Below are 19,840 nucleotides of genomic sequence, written 5' to 3'. Positions count from 1 at the left end.
AAATCGTACCAGCCAGGTGCGAACATAAAGGACGTCAGCGAATCTATTCGAGTGCAAAAACAGAGGGTGAAAGAGATGATAATCGTGGCAGGAACAAATGATTTGAAAGAAGACAAAATGGAAATGATAGAGGATGTGAGGGAATTACTTGAGGTAGCAAAAGAGAAGAGTGAGAGAGTTAGGTTGGTGAGTATTTTACTGCGGTATGACAGTGAAGTGTTTAGAAGGAGGGCCATAATTGCCAATAACTTTCTGCGTGGGTTATGCATGGAGAGTGGCGTGGAATTTGTGGATGTGTGGAGTGAGTTCGATGGGCGAAAGGATTTATATAAGATGGATGGGTTACATTTGAATGGAGTTGGTGTACGGAGACTTGAAAAAGTGTTGATGAATGATGTGGAAGTGGATGTACAGACTCAGGGAAACTGGATTTATTAAGAGGGGGTCGTGTAGATATGCAGACTTTAGGGAGGTAGTTGAGTGTATGAATGAGTATAATATGCCCGAGCGAGTACAAAGGACAACAAATCAGAATGGGATAGTTATTATTAGGCATCAACGTAGGGGTGGGACTAATGGGCTTCTGAAATTCATGTACACTAATCCCAGGAGTATTAGGAACAAGAAGGAAGAGTTTTTGACCTTGGCTGGCACTTCAGGGGCAGGTTGTTGGCATTAGTGAAACATGGCTGACAAAAGATGATAAAGCTAGTGGGATTGAATGCGATAGGTATAGCGTGTTCAGGAGTGACAGGGTGAATAAAAAGGGGGAAGGAGTGTTATTGATGATAGCCGATGAGTTGCAGCCAAGTAGTATAGAAGTTGAACTGCAGGACAGAGAAAAGAGCACATTTGAGGCTGTTTGGTGTGAGATAGAATCTAGCAGAACAAAATATACAATTGGGTGCTGCTATAGACCAGGTGATGGAATAGATGGTGGGGATAGTATGCATAGGCAAATAGAAGAAATGAGTGGAAGGAGGGTAATCATTATGGGTGATTTCAATTATGGTAACATTGACTGGATAGAGGAGAGGGCACATGGAAGGAAGGAATTGGATTTTATGCGGTTATTAAGAGACAACTATCTGCGGCAGCATGTAGTGGAAAATACCATGGGGCAGAGAGTGCTGGACCTAGTAATTGCAACCGAGAATGTGGCTGTAACGAACATGACCATGTTGCCACCAATTGGTGAGAGTGACCATAAGGTCATGACTTGGGAGGTGGCTGAAGGAGTGGAATTTACAATTAAGAGGGTACATGTGGAATTACCGGGCTGGTAAGTATGACAAGCTTTGATGTGTGCTTGGCTCAGTGCCATGGCATGTAAAACTGCAAGGGCTGGATGTTGATAGTGCATGGGAGGTGGTTAAGAAGTGTTTGCAGGAGGCAATGGTTGACTGTATACCAAGAGTCTGAATAATAAATCAAGTAGGGGTTAAATGGATGAATAACACTATTAAGCTTGAGCTGCAAAAAAAGAAACAATTGTGGAGGGAATTTAAGAAGAATGGTGACCAGCAGGCGCAGGAACAGTATAAAGCTCAGGCCAGGATGGTAACAAGGGTGTTAAGAAAAGCAAAAGCGGATTACGAAAGAAAATTGGCTATGCAAGCTAAAGAGAATCCCAAACAGTTTTTTCAATATGTTGCAAGTAAAAGGAAAAAGTTCATGGCAGAATGATCTTAAAAAATGCTGAGGGTAGGGAGGTAACCGAATCAGTTGATATAGTGGAATTACTGAGCGAGCACTTTGCAAGAGTATATCATCCAGGTGGTGACATTGCAGGAATGGAAAAACCAACAGCTTATACTGGAATTGTGATGAATGAAGTAGAGGTAACTAGTCTATTACAAAACCTCAATGTCAATACATCTGTGGGATTGGATGGTATACCAACTCGTGTGGTACGTGAAGCAGCTAAAGAATTGTCAGTGCCCTTGACCATTTTGTTTAATTTGAGCCTCGGGTCTGGGTCAGTCCCAAGGGGATGGAAAGAGGGGAAAATAGTTCCGCTGCAGAAAGGTGGTTCCAAGGCTGCTGTTGAAAACGGCCAATCAGCATAACAGGAATCATTATCAAGGTCTTGGAGATCCAGTTCAGCCGTCACTGTGTTATAATACGTGAGCAAGTTACTGAGGCATGACCTACCCTTCACAAAACCATGCTGTCCCCGATACAGTATCCCATTTTCTTCTATCCAATCTTGTATTTTCCTCTTGACTATTTTCTCTAAGACGTCAAAATTTTGCAGGATGATTTGGATAGATTGGAGGTCTGGGCTAAGGAGAATGGATGTTAGTTTAATGTGGCAAAATGTAAGGTTATGCATTTTGGGGTGAAAAGATTGGCGGCAGTTTACTGCATTGGTGGAACCCTGCTCCAGGAAATTGATGAGGCACGAGATTTAGGAGTGTTGGTAGATAAGGAATTGAAATTTAGGGGACACATTGCAAAAGTGACCAAAACAGCTCATCAAATCACTTGGTTGCTGAAGAATACGTTGACAAGCAGAGACAAGCAGGTTATTATTCCTCTCTATCGAGCCTTGATAAGATCCCATCTAGACTACTGTGCTCAGATTTGGTCACCTAGGTTTCTTCTTGATGGGGAGGAGGTGGAGAGGATCCAGAGGCGAGTGACCAAGATGATAGCAGGTCTGTGGAATGAACCGTATGAGAACAGGTTGAGGATTTGTGGGTTGCAAAAATTGGTTGATAGGCGGAGGAGGGGAGATATGATTGAGACATTCAAATTACTGAAGGGTTTCTATAAAATTAATTCAGAAGATATTTTTGAGAACAGGGCTGGTTGTGGGAGGACTAGGGGACATCCATGGAAACTGGGCAAAAGTGTGGTTAGTAAAGGTGTTAGAGCTGGGTTCTTTACTTTTAGAGTAGTGAATGAGTGGAATGCACTCCCTGAGTCTGTGGTGGATGCTGTGACAGTGAATGAGTTTAAGGCGAGGTATGATAGATACTGTATGAATGTCAAATAGTTGTGATGAATATGATTTGGGGCCTCCCTCGATGAGTCTAATGACTCCCTGGAGTTGCCCGTAATAATAGTAATAATAATAGTAATAAGAATGGGTATGTGTGGAATTACAAGGCTGGTGATTATGGCAAGCTGAGAAGTCAGCTTTCAGCTGTACTATGGCATGAGAAATTCAAGGGGAGAGATGTTGATGGTGCGTGGGAGATTCTCAAGGAGTATTTGAAGAAAGCTGTATCAGACTGTATTCCCAGAGTCAGAAGGAGAAATCAAGTAGGAGTAAAATGGATGAATAATACTATTAAACAGGAGTTGCAGATAAAGAAAAGGTTGTGGTGGATGTATAAAGAAAAAGGTGATGAGCATTCTAATGAGCAATATAAGGTACAGGCAAAGAGAGTAATCTGTATGGTTAGGAAAGCCAAAGCTAATTATGAGAGGAAGCTAGCTGATGAATCCAAAAGAAACCCTAAAGAGTTCTTTCGCTATGTGGCTAGTAAAAGGAAGAATATCCATGGAAAGATTACTTTATAAAGTGTTGATGGTAGGGAAATTACTGAAGCTAATCAAATAGTTGAGTTGCTTAGTGATCATTTCGCAAAAGTGTACCATCTTCGTAGTGATAGTGCAGTGTCAGATGTGCCATTGACTGATGAGAGTATAGAGATAGATGAAATTGAGGTGCTTAATATATTAAAGAACCTTAATGCTAACACTGCCATTGGGTTAGATGGCATATCGGCTCATGTGTTACGAGAATGTGCAAGAGAATTAGCAACTCCTCTAACCAGAATGTTGAATTTAAGCCTCAGTTCTGGTAAAGTGCCAATAGAGTGGAAAGAGGGGAAAATAGTTCCATTGCACAAGGGAGGCTCTAAGACTGAGGTTGCAAATTATAGACCAATCAATATATCTGGAGTGGTGGTTAAGATTTTGGAGAAATTGGTTAAAATTAGAATTCAGGACTGGGTGGACAGCAATATGATACTTTATAAGGGACAACATGGTTTTGTGAAGGGTAGGTCTTGCCTAAGTAATTTGCTTACTTTCTGTAATAAAGTAACAGTGGAGTTGGATAAAGGAAATCCTTACTCAGTGATACTGCTTGACTTTGCAAAGGCTTTTGACAGCATTCTACATGGAACTCTGTTACATAAATTAGAGCAAATGGGTTTGGATCCGAAGATGGTGATCTGGATTAAAGGATGGCTGGTGGACAGATATCAAAGAGTGGTTTATGGAGGAGCTGAGTCCAGGAAAAGGCAAGTGACTAGTGGTGTACCTCAGGGCTCAGTTCTTGGTCCTCTATTGTTTAATTTGTACATCAATGATATTGGAAATACCTTGAATGGAAATATCCACTTGTTTGCTGATGATGCAAAATTGGGAAGAGCAATAATCAATTCAAATGATGTGAATATTTTACAGGATGACTTAAACAGGCTGATGGCATGGACTGAGGTAAATGGCTGTCAGTTCAATGTGGCTAAGTGTAAGTTGATGCGCTTCGGGAGGATGACATCACCTGCTGTTTACTATATTAACGGAACTGAACTGCAGGAAGTTGATGAGACAAGAGACTTGGGAGTTATTGTGGACAGAGAACTTAAGTTTAAAGGGCATATTGCAAAGATTGCCAAAACATCACATCAAATTACATGGTTGTTGAGGAACACACTAACAAGCAGGGATAGGGAAGTTATTGTTCCACACTATAAGGCATTAATAAGGCAGCATTTGGACTATTGTGCACAGATCTGGTTGCCAGGATTTCTTGGTGATGCGGAAGTGGTGGAGAGGATTCAGAGGCAGGTTACAAAGATTGTTGCAGGTCTGTGGGATGTTCCCTATGAGGATAGATTGATGATCTGTGGGCTCCAAAAACTAGCTGATAGACGTAGGAGAGGAGATATGATAGAGGTATTTAAATTGTTTAAGGGATTTTACAGGATTGATACTGATGAAATTCTTAAGACCAGTGCAGGATGTGAGAGAACGAGGGGCCATCCCTGGAGATTGTGTAAGAGTGTGGTTAACAAGGGTGTTAGGACTAGATTTTTTACTTGGAGGGTTGTGAATGGGTGGAATGCTTTGCCAGAGGTGGTTGTGAATGCTTCAACTGTGAATGAATTTAAGTAGAGGTATGACAGGTATTGTGTAAATAATGGTTAGTGTGTCAATATCGGGTCTCCCGCGATGAGTCTTTTGACTCCATAATAATAATAGTAGTAGTTGTCGCAGTCGGTAAGAATATATTATTCAATTAATTATTATTCTTATTTTACTGTTACTCGTTTATTTTAACCAAACCAAGATACTACTGTTTCTATTTTTGTATTTTTTAAGCTTTTAACGTAATTGTTTATTTTATTTATATGTTTATTTTGGATTTAATAAATATTTATTTCGCTTTTGATAGATGAATACACATAATTGATGCCAAGAAAATTTGAATCCGGAGCTAGTAAAAGAAAACGACTTATACAAAATGAAAAACAGCTAAATATTCAAAGGGGGGAAATTTTGTCTTTCTTGCATCCTGAAAATGAAGAATTTCTTAGAACTGAAGTTGTACTTAACAGTTCTCGGAATTTTATTATTATTATTATTAATATTATTATGTGACCCCTCCAGGGCAAAGACTCATCGAGAGAGTGTGTGCCAACTGCATTGAATGATTGAATGCCTTCCAGCTACTAACTGCACTCAAACTTGCTTAATGTTTTGTGAGTCAATAGTAGCAGAGGTTCTACCAATCGACCAACCTTTCATTATTAGGAGGAGATAAAAGTGAAAATGTAGAACATCAAAATGTGGAAAACTTAGAAGGAGAGAAAGAAGTAAATGAAACAAATCAGGATGATTCTGAAGAAAATTTTCAATTGGAGTCTCTACCGATATAGCAGTGTGGCCACTTACTATTAATGAACAGTTTATCGAGCATATTTTAATAAATATGCCCCAAAATGTTGGTAAAATCGAAAATTAAAAAAAAAAAAAAAAGAATACACAGAACACAATAGAATATATGTCAGAAATGTAAATATATCACATTTTTACTGTAAAAAGGCGAATGGAACAAAGGAGAAACGAGAGTGGCTAATTTTTTCAGAAACCAGCAAAGCAATTGCTGCTTTAATTTCAATTAAATTTAATTTAATATCAATTAAAGCAGTAAATTGCTTTGCTGGTTTTAACAATAGGAAATATTTTAAGGGTTTTAATGACTGAGGAAATATAACACGAACCTTATGTGATCACGAGCATTCTACTGAGCATATACGAGCGATGTGCACATATCGCAAAAGAAAATCAAGTTCTGTAAATAGTCCAGTTGATTCTGAATTGATCAAACAAATACAATCTGAAGAAAATTATCGGAGAGATGTTTTAAAAAGAATAAAGCTACCATTAAGTTACTGAGTAAACTAGGGCTAGCATTTAGAGGAAATACAAATGATATTTTTTCTGATTCTTGCAGAAATTATTTATCGTGTTTACATTATTTAAGTGAATTTGATGATTGTTTAAAACATCACATGAAAATGTATGCCAACTGTGGTTCTGGCAGATCAAATTGTCTTTCTTACCATACTTGTGATGAATTCATAGCGTTAATAGCTAAAAAAACAAGAGAAATATTAATATCCGAAATTAAGGAAGCTGCTTATTTTGCAATAATACTCGATTCAACGCCAAACATCGCCCATAATGACCAACTAGCTATGATATTTAGGTATGGTGACGCAAATTCTGACATTAGAGAAACATTTATCGGGTTCATCAGAATTACACAACATAATTCCTTATATTTAGAAGAGGTAGTATTAAAAAAATTAGAAGAATTATCTTTGGATATAAAAATCTGCAGAGGGCAAAGCTATGATAACGCTGCCAATATGAAAGGTATCTATACAGGTTTACAAGCTGAAAAAACGTAGTCCCTTTGCACATTATATACCATGCTCTAGTCATTCCTTAAATTTAATTGGCAACTATGCTGCGGAATCTTATCCGGAAGCAGTGCAATATTTTTGTTTTATTCAAAATGTATATAATTACTTTTCATCTTCAACAAGAATATGGGGTATACTCCTTAAACATTTAGAAAAAAAATCTTTAACAGTTAAAAGACTAAGTGAAACGAGGTAGTCCACAAGAGCTGATGCTATATTGGCTTTGAAATGTGGATATAAACAAATTGACGCATTACTTGAACTATCCATTTCTCCTCATGAAAAACCTATTTCTAAATTAGAGAGCTCATCATTGGCTGAACATTTTGACAAACCAGAAACAGTAATTTTAACAGTTATGTGGGACAAAATTTTATAACAAATAAATGCTAATAGTAAATCTCTACAAGATCCCAGATAGGATTGAGTGTGAGAAAGCAAACTTGTGAGTTGAAGCTAAGCATGCATCAATCTTTGCAGAAGATGAATACCAGCATGATGGTTGTTGTTGCGAAGAATGTTTTTGATTTCAGTGGTGATTACTGAGTTTTAGATTTTGTGAATCTTCTTTGATAGCGGAATACAAGGTAAGACTTTGACTTTTGATGCAATTTTCCAGCTCTTGCCCATTCTCTTCACCATAATAAATATTTCTCAGGTAAGCATATTTGAATACTTTTAAACACGAAAAGTTTAAGTCCCGACGACTTTGTCCAATCTCTGGATAAGAAGCTGGCGCTCGACCTCCTCAAAAAACTGTTGAAGAAATTTGAGGTAGAGTGGCCAGGGTTTCTAAACTTATATTCAGCGACAGATGACTTCACAGAAGGGGACAACTCAACACCAGGGGAAGAAGGAAAGATGAATCTGATAATCTCTGCTCCCACACCAAAAGACAATACAGAAACCAATGCTTGAAAAAAGCGTAAAACAGCGGAGATCAGGTAAACGAGGGGATGGAATGATGCCCCCAACACTGATCTCCCCACACCCAACAATGAAAAAGTCTCGCCAATTGTACTACGGGAAAAAGAACGATGGACGGCCCTCAGGCCTATTATGCAAAACCTCCAAATTACCTATTCATGGGGAAAAAAAATGTAGAGGACGGAGTTAAAATCCAGCCTGCCACAGAAAGCGACTAGACACCTCACAAAAACCATGGATGAGTTAGATATTAAATATCATACTCACTGAAGTCGGAGAAAAACCTAAAAGTTGTAATCAGGCGAGTAACAGAAAACATCTGCACGGATGAAATAACTGAAGAACTCCACCTCCACGATCTCCCACCTGTCAAGTTCAGCAGAATGTTATGGGCCGACAAGAATCCAATGCCCCTAGTACTCGTAGAGATACCTAATACCCACAAGAACATATACAACATAACAAAGATATGTGGTCTGAAAATCCCAACTGAATCACTAAGGAAAAGAGCCTCGTCGGGCCAGTGTCACAGATGTCAGAAGTATATGGACACACAGAAACTCTGCAGAGCAGACTACAAATGCCTCAAATGTGGGAAAAACCACCCCACAGCAACCTGCTCAACAACCAGGACCTCACCAGCCAAATGCGAGAACTGCGGGGCTCCCCACCCAGCAAACTACAGAGGCTGGAGTCTAAAAAACAGACAACAAAAGGAAACCGATCTCTCAACCCTGCCCACAGGCACCAGAATTGACGGCTCCCCAGTTGCCTGACACGCACAAAAGACAACAAAATACCAGCTCTCACAAATGGAAAATACCAACAGTCTGGAAAGACACCATCAAAGCAGGACATATGCTGAAGTAGCCTGCCCATCCAAAGATATCCAGCAGCACCAAATTCTTCCAAACATGACAACAGTCATCACAGCCTCATTGGCTAACATGCTTCAAGACTTCAGTAAGTCAAACCCTTCACCCAACTCCACAAAAATATATCTAAAAGAAACTCAAACCATCTTATCAATGATTGTTAATGAACAAAACTAGATTACTCCCAGACTCACTACAGATCGCCGCTTGGAACGCCAATGGCCTAAAAAACAAGACCCTGGAGCCTGAAGAATTCTCTCGCAGATACAACCCTGACATCACCCTAATTAATGAAACTCATCTAAAACCTGCAGACAATCCAAAGCTGAGAGGCTACACACTGTATAGAAATGACCGATGGACTACAGAGGCGGTGGTACAGCCATATTTATCAGGAACTGCATCAGGCACAATGGAATACTCACCCCCCCAAACTTCCAACCTAGAACTCACCGGTGTAGAAGTCCACACAAACTCAACTGGAAGACTTAAAATCTACGCCACCTAGAACTCCCCCGCTAAGACCCTGCTATTTTCTGACTTGGATGCTGTACTGGGCATAAATAAATCCATCATCGTCGCTGGGGACTTAAACTCCAAACATCCCTCATGGAACAGCAGAACCACAAATACAAAGAAAAAGATACCACAATACACACATGCTCCCCAGGACAAAACAGCCCTCAACAGATTAAACAAATCTGTCCGAGAAGCTCTCCAGAAACACAGGAATCAACAATGGGACAACAAACTCACCTCCATCTCCACAGCAGATCATTCCATATGGCAATTCCTAAACAACCTCAGGAACAAGTGCAAATCCTCCCCCCCTTTCCAAGCAGAACAGCACCTTGCATACACAGATGCCGACAAAGCCGAAGCCATAGCAAGAAACCTAGAGAAACAATGCAGTCCTTCATATGAGAACCTAAACATCAGCCATGTATACAAGATCCATCGTAAAGTCAGGTTCACAGTAAATCGTCCTGATGACAATCCAAGCCCTATAATGCCTACCTCACCTACCGAAATAATCAGCATCATCAACCATCTCAAGATCAAAAAAGCCCCAGGTCCCAACGGCATCACTAACAAAGTAATCAAAGCACTACCACACAAAGCCATTGCACATCTGTCAAACATCATAAACTCCATCCTTAAATGGCAGCACTTCCCCCAGTCATGGAAAATAGCTGACATCATCCCAATTCACAAACCAGGCAAAGACCCACACCTACCTGAAAATTACCATCCCATCAGCCTGCTATCCAATTTAAGGAAAACAGCAGAGAAAATTATTCCCATCAGACTCCAAGATCATGTCAACCAACTAAATATCATTCCACAAGAACAATTTGGCTTCCATCAAAATAACAGCACCACCGAACAGATCCATAGACTGGTAGAATACATCACCACAGGATTTAATTAGAATCAGCACACTGGAGCCGTCCTCCTAGACATCTCAAAGGCCTTTGATAAAATCTGGCACCAAGGCCTCCTCTACAAACTTATCATCGCAAACCTTCCACTAAACATGATACACCTGATTAAATCATACCTCTTGAACAGGAGGATGCAAGTGAAAATCAATGAAACAGTCTCAATCCAACGGAAAATCCTCGCTGGAGTTCCTCAAGGATCACCGCTAGCCCAGATCCTGTTCAACATCTACATGGCAGACATCCCTCAAAATCCTCTCACATCCACCATCGCCCTTTATGCAGATGACACGGCTATACTAGCCAGATCCCGCCAACCACATCTCGTAACCAAAAAACTACAAGACATCATCCGAATCTATAAAAATGGTTTACAGACTGGCGACTACAATTAAACCCCCAGAAAAGCACAACGATACTCTTCACAAGAAGACGAGCATCCCCCAATGGAGACATCACCCTGTTCAACTCTAATATTCCCTGGAAAACTGAAGCAAAATACCCCGGAATACTTCTCGATAAACGATTAGGTTTCAACAGCCACATCAAGAGCACATGCACCAAAGCTTCAACAGATACAGCAAACTAAACTCAAAAAACAAAATTCTACTCTACAAGACAGTGATCCATCCCACAATTATATATGCCTCCCCAGCCTGGAGCCATACCTTCAATACAAACATCGTCAAACTACAAAGCCTGCAGCAAGTGCCTGCGAATGATACTGGACGCCCCGTGGTTCATCAGGAACGCCCAGATCCACTGGGAAATAAATATCCCCTACATCTCTCCACTACTACGCTCCCTAGCAGAAAAATTTTTTATGAAGACATCTACGCATCCAAACCAACTAATACAACAAGCCGGAAATGACGGTAATGACCACGGGAAACATAAAAGACCGAAAGCCATCCTAACACTCAACGACGTATAACCACTTCTGCCCACTCAAGGCAAGCTAAAATAGCTCACAAATGTCTCCCATCACTGCTCCCGAAACAGACAACAGGGAATATAAAAAAGCGTCAAGCTTCACCCTCTGTGCCATATATGTCCTGCGTCCTACAAGATCCTGATATGGATTTGTTTTTAGCTAATAATTTGGTATACTCTTTAGTTGGTTTTATTTTAGATATAAGAAATAGTTTTGCTGCTGTAAATGAAGAGGCGAATTTATTAACAGTAACAGATGAGAAAAAAATTTAAAGATGAAAAGGAAAGAGTTAAAAATCGAAAAAAAATGAGTGACAAAGTTTCACAATCTAACAATGACATTATATTACAGTGCTCACAAATTTCGCTGTGAACACTTTTAATGTCATTTGTGATATGCTAATTTTGGAAATTAATGAAAGAACAAAAAGCTATTTCGATATATTAGATATATTTGACATTTTGAAGGAAGATATAGATCAAGACAAGTACAAGATTAGTATTGATAAAATTTTACAAACTTATGGGCTGATCTTGATCTAGAAAAATTTACTGAAGTTAAGCAATTTTTAATAATGATAAAGGAAGAAAATTCTTCAATTAAAAATGTGTACAAACTTATAAAAGATAGGTAAGGTCTGCTTTTCCGAACGTAGAAAATATTTTAAAAATATTTTTGACGATGCCTATTTCAAATGCAAGTGCTGAATGCTAATTTTTAGTGTTGAAACGAATAAAAAATTATTTAAGAAGCAACTTGCACCAAAATAAAACAAGTGACTTGTCGTTATTATGCTTTGAATCAGATGTAATGGACTCGATCAATTATGATGACGTTATAGATATATTTGCTAAAACCAAAGCCAGAAAAAAAAACTTTTAGTTATTAATTTTTTTTATTTAATTTGAACTGATTTATTTTTATACTTTTTTTAAAATGCAAATATATGTATACTAATGTTGTATTGTGTAATTAAAATGAGTTATTATGGAAATGTTGACTTTTATTTTCCATAAACTAAAAAAATGCATATTTTTGAGGGCCTCATTAATGATGTTGCGCCTTGAGCCTCCAAAAGTATAAATGCGGCCCTGAGGATACCCATACTGATCTTGAAGAAGTGAAAATGTTTGGCTTGTAGAGCTGGCAGCAAAACTGTGTATACTCATAGATGGAATATGCTCCGCACATGCCAACTACGAGGATACTCGTATGTCGATTACTGTACTGACCTTGAAGAAGTGAAATTGCTTGGCGTACAGGAACAAACTATACCGAAGTAGCGTAGCAGTGAATGTGTTAATGAAAAAAAAAAAAATCTAGATCCTTTACACTTTATTTCAGTGTAGTTCATTCTTATCCGCTAAAAGAGGAGCTTTATTTTGTCATGTTCCATTTCTCAGCTAAACATAGAACATTACAAAATACAGTACCCCTCATATTTGCCAGATAAGAACTTCATGTAACTTTTAACTCAAATTTTTTAAATGCCATAGATATGATAATATCAAGGAACCTTTAAACAAAATGTGATGAAGAGACAAACTCTGAATCCTGTGATTCTCTTATCTTCTACATCACATCACTCCAGATAGCAAACAGATATAAGGAGTCAGAGAATTGTGCTAAAAAAAATTCCTTCCTCGAAAACCAGGCTATTACAGTGTTTATTTTATTTACTTTTAAATATGTGGTTATTGTCATTTGTATAATATTAAAAGCTTTTTCTTTGATACAGATCTGCTGTCTGTCATGTATTGTGATGCACTTTGAGCAACGTTTACACAATACGTGAAAAGTAAGTGGATGAGCTGTGCTCTTTTATAATTCTTATTTTTTTTCTTTCTATTGCATAAAACACCATGAGTAAGCCAAATGTTGACAATTAATAAAATATAGGGTTATTTAATTTTTTTTTTCTAGTCTAACACATGAACATTTTATTAAAAGAAAGGATAAATAAATTTCACCATTAATTTATACCTGGTACACAAGAAATATTTGCCTTCAGCTTTGAAGTTATTTGCAAAATTTCTGAAAATTTCAAAATGATTTCTACCTAATATCTTCTAAGACCCAAAAGTTTGAATCAGCTGTCAGGCCATTCAAATTCTTAATCAGAATCACCAATTAAGAGGTGAATTTATTGTGATGTGGACAGACTTTGTCTTTCAGTGTTTTTTATTTTATTTTTCCCTCCCTGCTCCCTGTAAAATAATAATGAATAATAGCAAACCTTATTAGGTAATAGAGCTACTCTATATTCCCAACCAGATGCTAAATCAAATGACTAATATAAAAGTTTGGTTGTATATTTTTAGGTGGGAATGATAAAATAGCTGAAAACATGTGGTAAGAAGATGGTGTTCATAATGAGGCATAAATTAAACCAGTAAACAAGAAAAATGATGATGAATCAAATAAATAAAGATTTTGAAAATTGAAAATGAAAAATATGAAAACTAAAAAAATGTTAAAATTAAAAATTTAGAGACCAAGAAGGAATAGAAACTAGAGAAGTTACACTAGACCAGCAACATAATGCTAGCGCTGACAGTTTTGTGAGAATCATCATCAGATAAACTGTGCAAAACTAACTCTGAGCTGCCATGTGTTTTATTATGTATTAAGAGGAATTTTGTGTTGGTTCGAGAGTTTGGACTAAGATTAAGGAGAAGTAATTTATTTTAATGCTAAGAGGTAACTAATAATTAAGGAATTGACAGCGTACACTAGAAATATAAATTAAATAAACTTTAATATATACTTTCCGATATTTCGGCAAACATCACGTTGCCATCTTCTTGGGAACTTATTACAAAGACAAGTGCACACAAGTACTTTGAACTTGCTGCGGTGTATTATTGTGGCTTTCTTCCATCTTATTCTGTGGCGAGTATCCAGAGCGTGGTCTGCAAGCCCAGAGTGGCTGTATTTGTAAAATCGGATGTAATCCTTGTGTTCTGAGATTCTGATATTTGCTGTCCTGCCTGTATGGCCAAAGCAGGATAGTTTACAGCTGCAAGGGACTTGGTATACACCAGGTAGGTCTAGGGGAAGTGGTTGGTCTTTAGTGGAGCGGATAAGGAATGCCAATTTTCTATGTAGTCTGTAACAGGTGGTCAAGTCATGTTTTTTTAAAATTTTGTTGATTTTTTCCGAGGTGCCTCGGATGTAGGGAATGGCGATGGATTTCATTCACACCAGTGACACTTTCTCAGCCAATGGCTACCCTCCCGAAAAGAATCCAAAAAATACTTAACCCAGTTATCCACAACCCACTATCCTCTCCCCTTCACAAAAAAGATTACTCTAAATCCATCACCATTCCCTACATCCGAGGCACCTCAGAAAAAATCAACAAAATTTTAAAAAAACATGACTTGACCACCTGTTACAGACCACATAGAAAATTGGCATCCCTTATCCGCTCCACTAAAGACCAACCACTTCGCCTAGACCTATCTGGTGTATATCAGATCCCTTGCAGCTGTAAACTGTCCTACTTTGGCCAAACAGGCAAGACAGCAAATATCAGAATCTCAGAACACAAGGATTACATCCGATTTTACAAGTACAGCCATTCTGGGCTTGCAGACCACGCTCTGGATACTCGCCACAGAATAAGATGGAAGAAAGCCACAATAATACACCGCAGCAAGTTCAAATATGAAAGACTATTCATGGAATCAGCCTCAGCCCTTAGGAACATGCCAAGCCTCAACAAATTTGGATGCATGAGACTGCCCCAAATTTGGGAAACATTTATCAGAAGAACTTCAGCCCAAAGGCCAAGAACTACTAATATAGCCCCCCTAGGGGCACCATCAGGACTTTAGGAAAATGTTAGCTTCCTAGCTTCAGTTCTCATTTGCTGTTATGTAGTACTTGTGTGCGCTTGTCTTTGTAATAAGTTCCCAAGAAGATGGCAACGTGGCGTTTGCCGAAATATCGGAAAGTATATATTAAAGTTTATTTAATTTATATTTCTAGTGTACACTGTCAATTCCTTAATTATTAGTTATTATATATAACCAGCGTATAAGCCTCTCAACAAGAATAATGCTAAGAGGATGAAATTAAATAGGTTTTTTAAAAAAAAAAAATTTTTTTATAGCATCCAGATTGATTCTTATGGCCAGAGATTTGGAGCAATGTAATTTGTTTTCATTACCTTGGAAATAAATGATGTAACTTTATCAATTTCAAGAGTGTGTTTAGACTGTACTGTGCAATGATATTTTGCTAGTGCGATTTGTTGATATTGTTGATAATAATTTTATTAATAGTTTAATAATAAGGTGGTACACCTTTTGGCAACTTGTATAGGTAAATATGACTTCTCCATTGCTTCTGCCTTAGTATTGCCACTTCTGGGTCTGGCTCCCACTGACGAGACCTCAATAAAGTTGAAACTGGTCTGGGTACTGGCCCTTCCCTTAATGCATAGCATTATACATGTCTGCAAGGAGATGTGTTTTGCATTATGGGAGATATTAAGACAAGGAGTGATGAGAGCTTGGTCCACCTTTACCACGAGTTGCCTCAGTCCTGAAAATACTTCAGGTGCAAACTTTGTTTGCTTACACTTGGATAAAGGATTAAACTAAGTTTATTATAGTCTAACCAAGTGAAAAAAACTTCCAACAACCATTAAATGAGGCTTTAATAAATAAATTTAATAAATCATTAACAACAAATAGCCAATCCAATGTGACAAGTTTTACCTTCTGATTGGCAGTTAAACTTGTATACAACATGATGACACTATTATTACTATTATTACTATTATTACGGGCAACTCCAGGGAGTCATTAGACTCATCGAGGGAGGCCCCAAATCATATTCATCACAACTATTCGACATTCATACAGTATCTATCATACCTCGCCTTAAACTCATTCACTGTCACAGCATCCACTACAGACTCAGGGAGCGCATTCCACTCATTCACTACTCTAAAAGTAAAGAACCCAGCTCTAACACCGTTACTAACCACACTTTTGCCCAGTTTCCATTGATGTCCCCTAGTCCTCCCACAACCAGCCCTGTTCTCAAAAATATCTTCTGAATTAATTTTATAGAAGCTCTTCAGTAATTTGAATGTCTCAATCATATCTCCCCTCCTCCGCCTATCAACCAGTTTTTGCAACCCACAAATCCTCAACCTGTTCTCATACGGTTCATTCCACAGACCTGCTATCATCTTGGTCACTCGCCTCTGGATCCTCTCCACCTCCTCCCCATCAAGAAGAAACCTAGGTGACCAAATCTGAGCACAGTAGTCGAGATGGGGTCTTATCAAGGCTCGATAAAGAGGAACAATAACCTGCTTGTCAACATATTCTTCAGCAACCAAGTGATTTGATGAGCTGATTTGGCCACTTTTGCAATGTGTCCCCTAAATTTCAATTCCTTATCCACCAACACTCCTAAATCTCGTGCCTCATCAATTTCCTGGAGCACGGTTCCACCAATGCAGTAAACTGCCGCCAATCTTTTCACCCCAAAATGCATAACCTTACATTTTGCCACATTAAATTGACATAAATTCACTTAGCCCAGACCTCCAATCTATCCAAATCACCCTGCAAAATTTTGACGTCATCTGCATTCACTATTGCATTACCCAACTTCGCATCATCCGCAAACAAATGAACTGTTCCTCTCAGATCCTTTCCTATATCATTTATGAACAAATTAAACAGCAGTGGTCCAAGAACAGATCCTTGTGGCACACCACTAGTCACAGGCCGTCTTGTGGACTCTACTCCTGAGTCCACAAGAATCAACCACCCTCCTATCCATCTCACCAACCCTATGTCCATTCCCATATGCTGCAATTTACTGATTAGAATTCCATGTGGTATCCTGTCAATGGCCTTAGCAAGGTCCAGTAGAATCACTGTAAACCCATTACCCTTATCCAGTTCAGCCGTCACTGTGTTATAATACGTGAGCAAGTTACTGAGGCATGACCTACCCTTCACAAAACCATGCTGTCCCCGATACAGTATCCCATTTTCTTCTATCCAATCTTGTATTTTCCTCTTGACTATTTTCTCTAAGACCTTGATAATGATTCCTGTTATGCTGATTGGCCGGTAATTTTCAACAGCAGCCTTGGAACCACCTTTGTGCAGTGGAACTATTTTCCCCTCTTTCCATCCCCTTGGGACTGACCCAGTTCTGAGGTTCAAATTAAACAAAACGGTCAAGGGCATTGACAATTCTTTGGCCGCTTCACATACGACACGAGCTGGTATACCATCCAATCCCACAGATGTATTGACATTGAGGTTCTGTAATAGACTAGTTACCTCTACTTCATTCATCACAATTCCAGTATAAGCTGTTGGTTCTTCCATTCCTGCAATGTCACCACCTGGATGATATACTCTTGCAAAGTGCTCGCTCAGTAATTCCACAATATTGACTGATTCGGTTACTTCCTTACCCTCAGCATTTTTTAAGATCATTCTACCATGAGCATTTTTCCTTTTACTTGCAACATATTGAAAAAACTGTTTGGGATTCTCTTTAGCCTGCGTGGCCAATTTTCTTTTGTAATCTGCTTTTGCTTTTCTTACCACCTTTGTTACCATCCTGGCCTGACCTTTATACTGTTCCTGCGCCTGATGGTCACCCTTCTCCTTAAATTCCCTCCACAATTGTTTCTTTTTTTTGCAGCTCAAGCTTAATAGTGTTATTCATCCATTTAACCCCTACTTGATTTATTATTCGGACTCTTGGTATACAGTCAACCATTGCCTCCTGCAAACAGTTCTTAACCACCTTCCATGCACTATCAACATCCAGCCCTTGCAGTTTTACATGCCATGGCACTGAGCCAAGGACACTCGTAAGCTTGTCATACTTACCAGCCCGGTAATTCCACATGTACCCTGTCTTAATTGTAAATTCGAGTCCTTTAGCCACCTCCCAAGTCATGACCTTATGGTCACTCTCACCAATTGGTGGCAACACGGTCATGTTCGTTACAGCCACATTCTCAGTTGCAATTACTAGGTCCAGCACTCTCTGCCCCCTGGTATTTTCCAATACATGTTGCCGTAGATAGCTGTTCCTTAATAACCGCATAAAATCCAATGCCTTCCTCCCATGTGCCCTCTCCTCTTTCCAGTCAATGTTACCATAATTGAAATCACCTATAATAATTACCCTCCTTCCACTCATTTCTTCTATTTGCTTATGCATACTATCCCCACCATCCACTCCATCACCCGGTCTATAGCAGCACCCAATTGTATATTTTGTTCTGCTAGATTCTATCTCACACCAAACAGCCTCAAATGTGCTTTTTTCCCCATCCTGCAGTTCAACTTCTATACTCCTTGGCTGAAGCTCATCAGCTATCATCAATAACACTCCTCCCCCCTTTTTATTCACCCTGTCACTCCTGAACACGCTATACCCATCGCATTCAATCCCACTAGGTTTATCATCTTCTGTCAGCCATGTTTCACTAATACCGACAACCTGTGGCCTGGAAGTGCCAACCATGGCCAAAAACTCTTCCTTCTTGTTCCTAATACTCCTGGCATTAGTGTACATGAATCGCAGAAGCCCATTTGTCCCATCCCTACTTTGATGCCTTATACTAACTATCCCATTTTGATTTGTTGTCCGTCGTACTCGCTCGGGCATAATATACTCATTCATACACTTAACTGTCCCCCCTAAAGTCTGCATATCTACATGACCCCCTCTTAATAAATCCAGTTTCCCTGAGTCTGTACATCCACTTCCACATCATTCATCAACACTCTTTCAAGTCTCTGTACACCAACTCCATTCAAATGTAACCCATCCATCTTATATAAGTCCTTTCGCCCATCGTCATTCCACACATCCACAAATTCCACACCACTCTCCATGCATAACCCACACATAAAGTCATTGGCAATTATGGTCCTCCTTCTAAACACTTCGCTGTCATACCGCGGTAAGAAACTCACCATCCTAACTCTCTCACTCTTCTCTTTTGCTACCTCAAACAACTCCCTCACATCCTCTATCATTTCCATTTTGTCCTCTTTCAAATTATTCGTTCCTGCCACGATTATCATCTCTTTCGAGATTGGTCTGCGATATTGTGGTTCTATGTTTTAGTAGTCTGTTGTTGTTGCAAAGACAGTTCTGTAATTTGAATATTTGAAGATGTATTTGATGACTTTGTAAATATTATGTATATATTGGAAATTAGATTGGTTTAGGATTTGGATAAGTTGCTTTGGAAAGAAGACACAATTTCTCGCTATGTAAATGGCATAATCTATTAGTTGCTGAGAGTATTGGCAAGAAAAGATGTCTTTTTGGTGATTTCTTGGTTATTTAGAGCAGTGGCTGAAGAAGAGTTTTGTAAGCATTGTGAACTGTGTTAAAATGACTGATCTTTTGATATAGTGAGGGTGTTACGAGGAGATGTATAAGTAGTTTCCAAAGTCAGTGGGTTTAATGTTTATCTTACCACTAATAATATAATGGTCAGTTCTGGGGAGTGTCAAATCTAGAAAGTTTATAGATTTATCTCTATGTTCAATAGAGAATTTCCATCTATGGTTAAGTGTCTAAAAAAAAATTAATTTTTGTGTAGCGTTCCTGTTGCCAATAATGCATTGATATATCTACCATAGTATGAAAAATCAAAAAGGAGAGATGGTGATAAGAATTTTGTTTCCATTTGGG

At 38.7% G+C, this 19,840-nt stretch overlaps 1 protein-coding gene across 4 annotated transcripts in view; it reads left to right on the top strand.

The window, feature by feature from the left end:
- LOC150102902 (uncharacterized) overlaps positions 1-19,840 on the top strand; it is a 646,700-nt gene that overhangs the window by 544,842 nt on the left and 82,018 nt on the right. Inside the window, exon 7 of one of the 4 annotated variants that reach the window (XM_090397409.1) lies at positions 12,870-12,929. The exons of the other annotated variants lie outside the window; for them this stretch is intronic. Coding sequence (XP_090253535.1) covers positions 12,870-12,926 — 57 coding nt within the window. The 3' untranslated portion in view covers positions 12,927-12,929. The remainder of the gene's footprint in view (positions 1-12,869; positions 12,930-19,840) is intronic. 4 annotated transcript variants of the gene reach the window in all.

The sequence above is a fragment of the Typopeltis vanoorti genome, chromosome 9, assembly GCF_054136105.1.
Source record: "Typopeltis vanoorti isolate ZY-2024b chromosome 9, IOZ_Tvanoo_1.0, whole genome shotgun sequence".
Classification (NCBI taxonomy): domain Eukaryota; kingdom Metazoa; phylum Arthropoda; class Arachnida; order Uropygi; family Thelyphonidae; genus Typopeltis; species Typopeltis vanoorti.
Note: the sequence above shows the minus strand (reverse complement) of the source record. Positions and strands in the feature narration are given on the sequence as shown.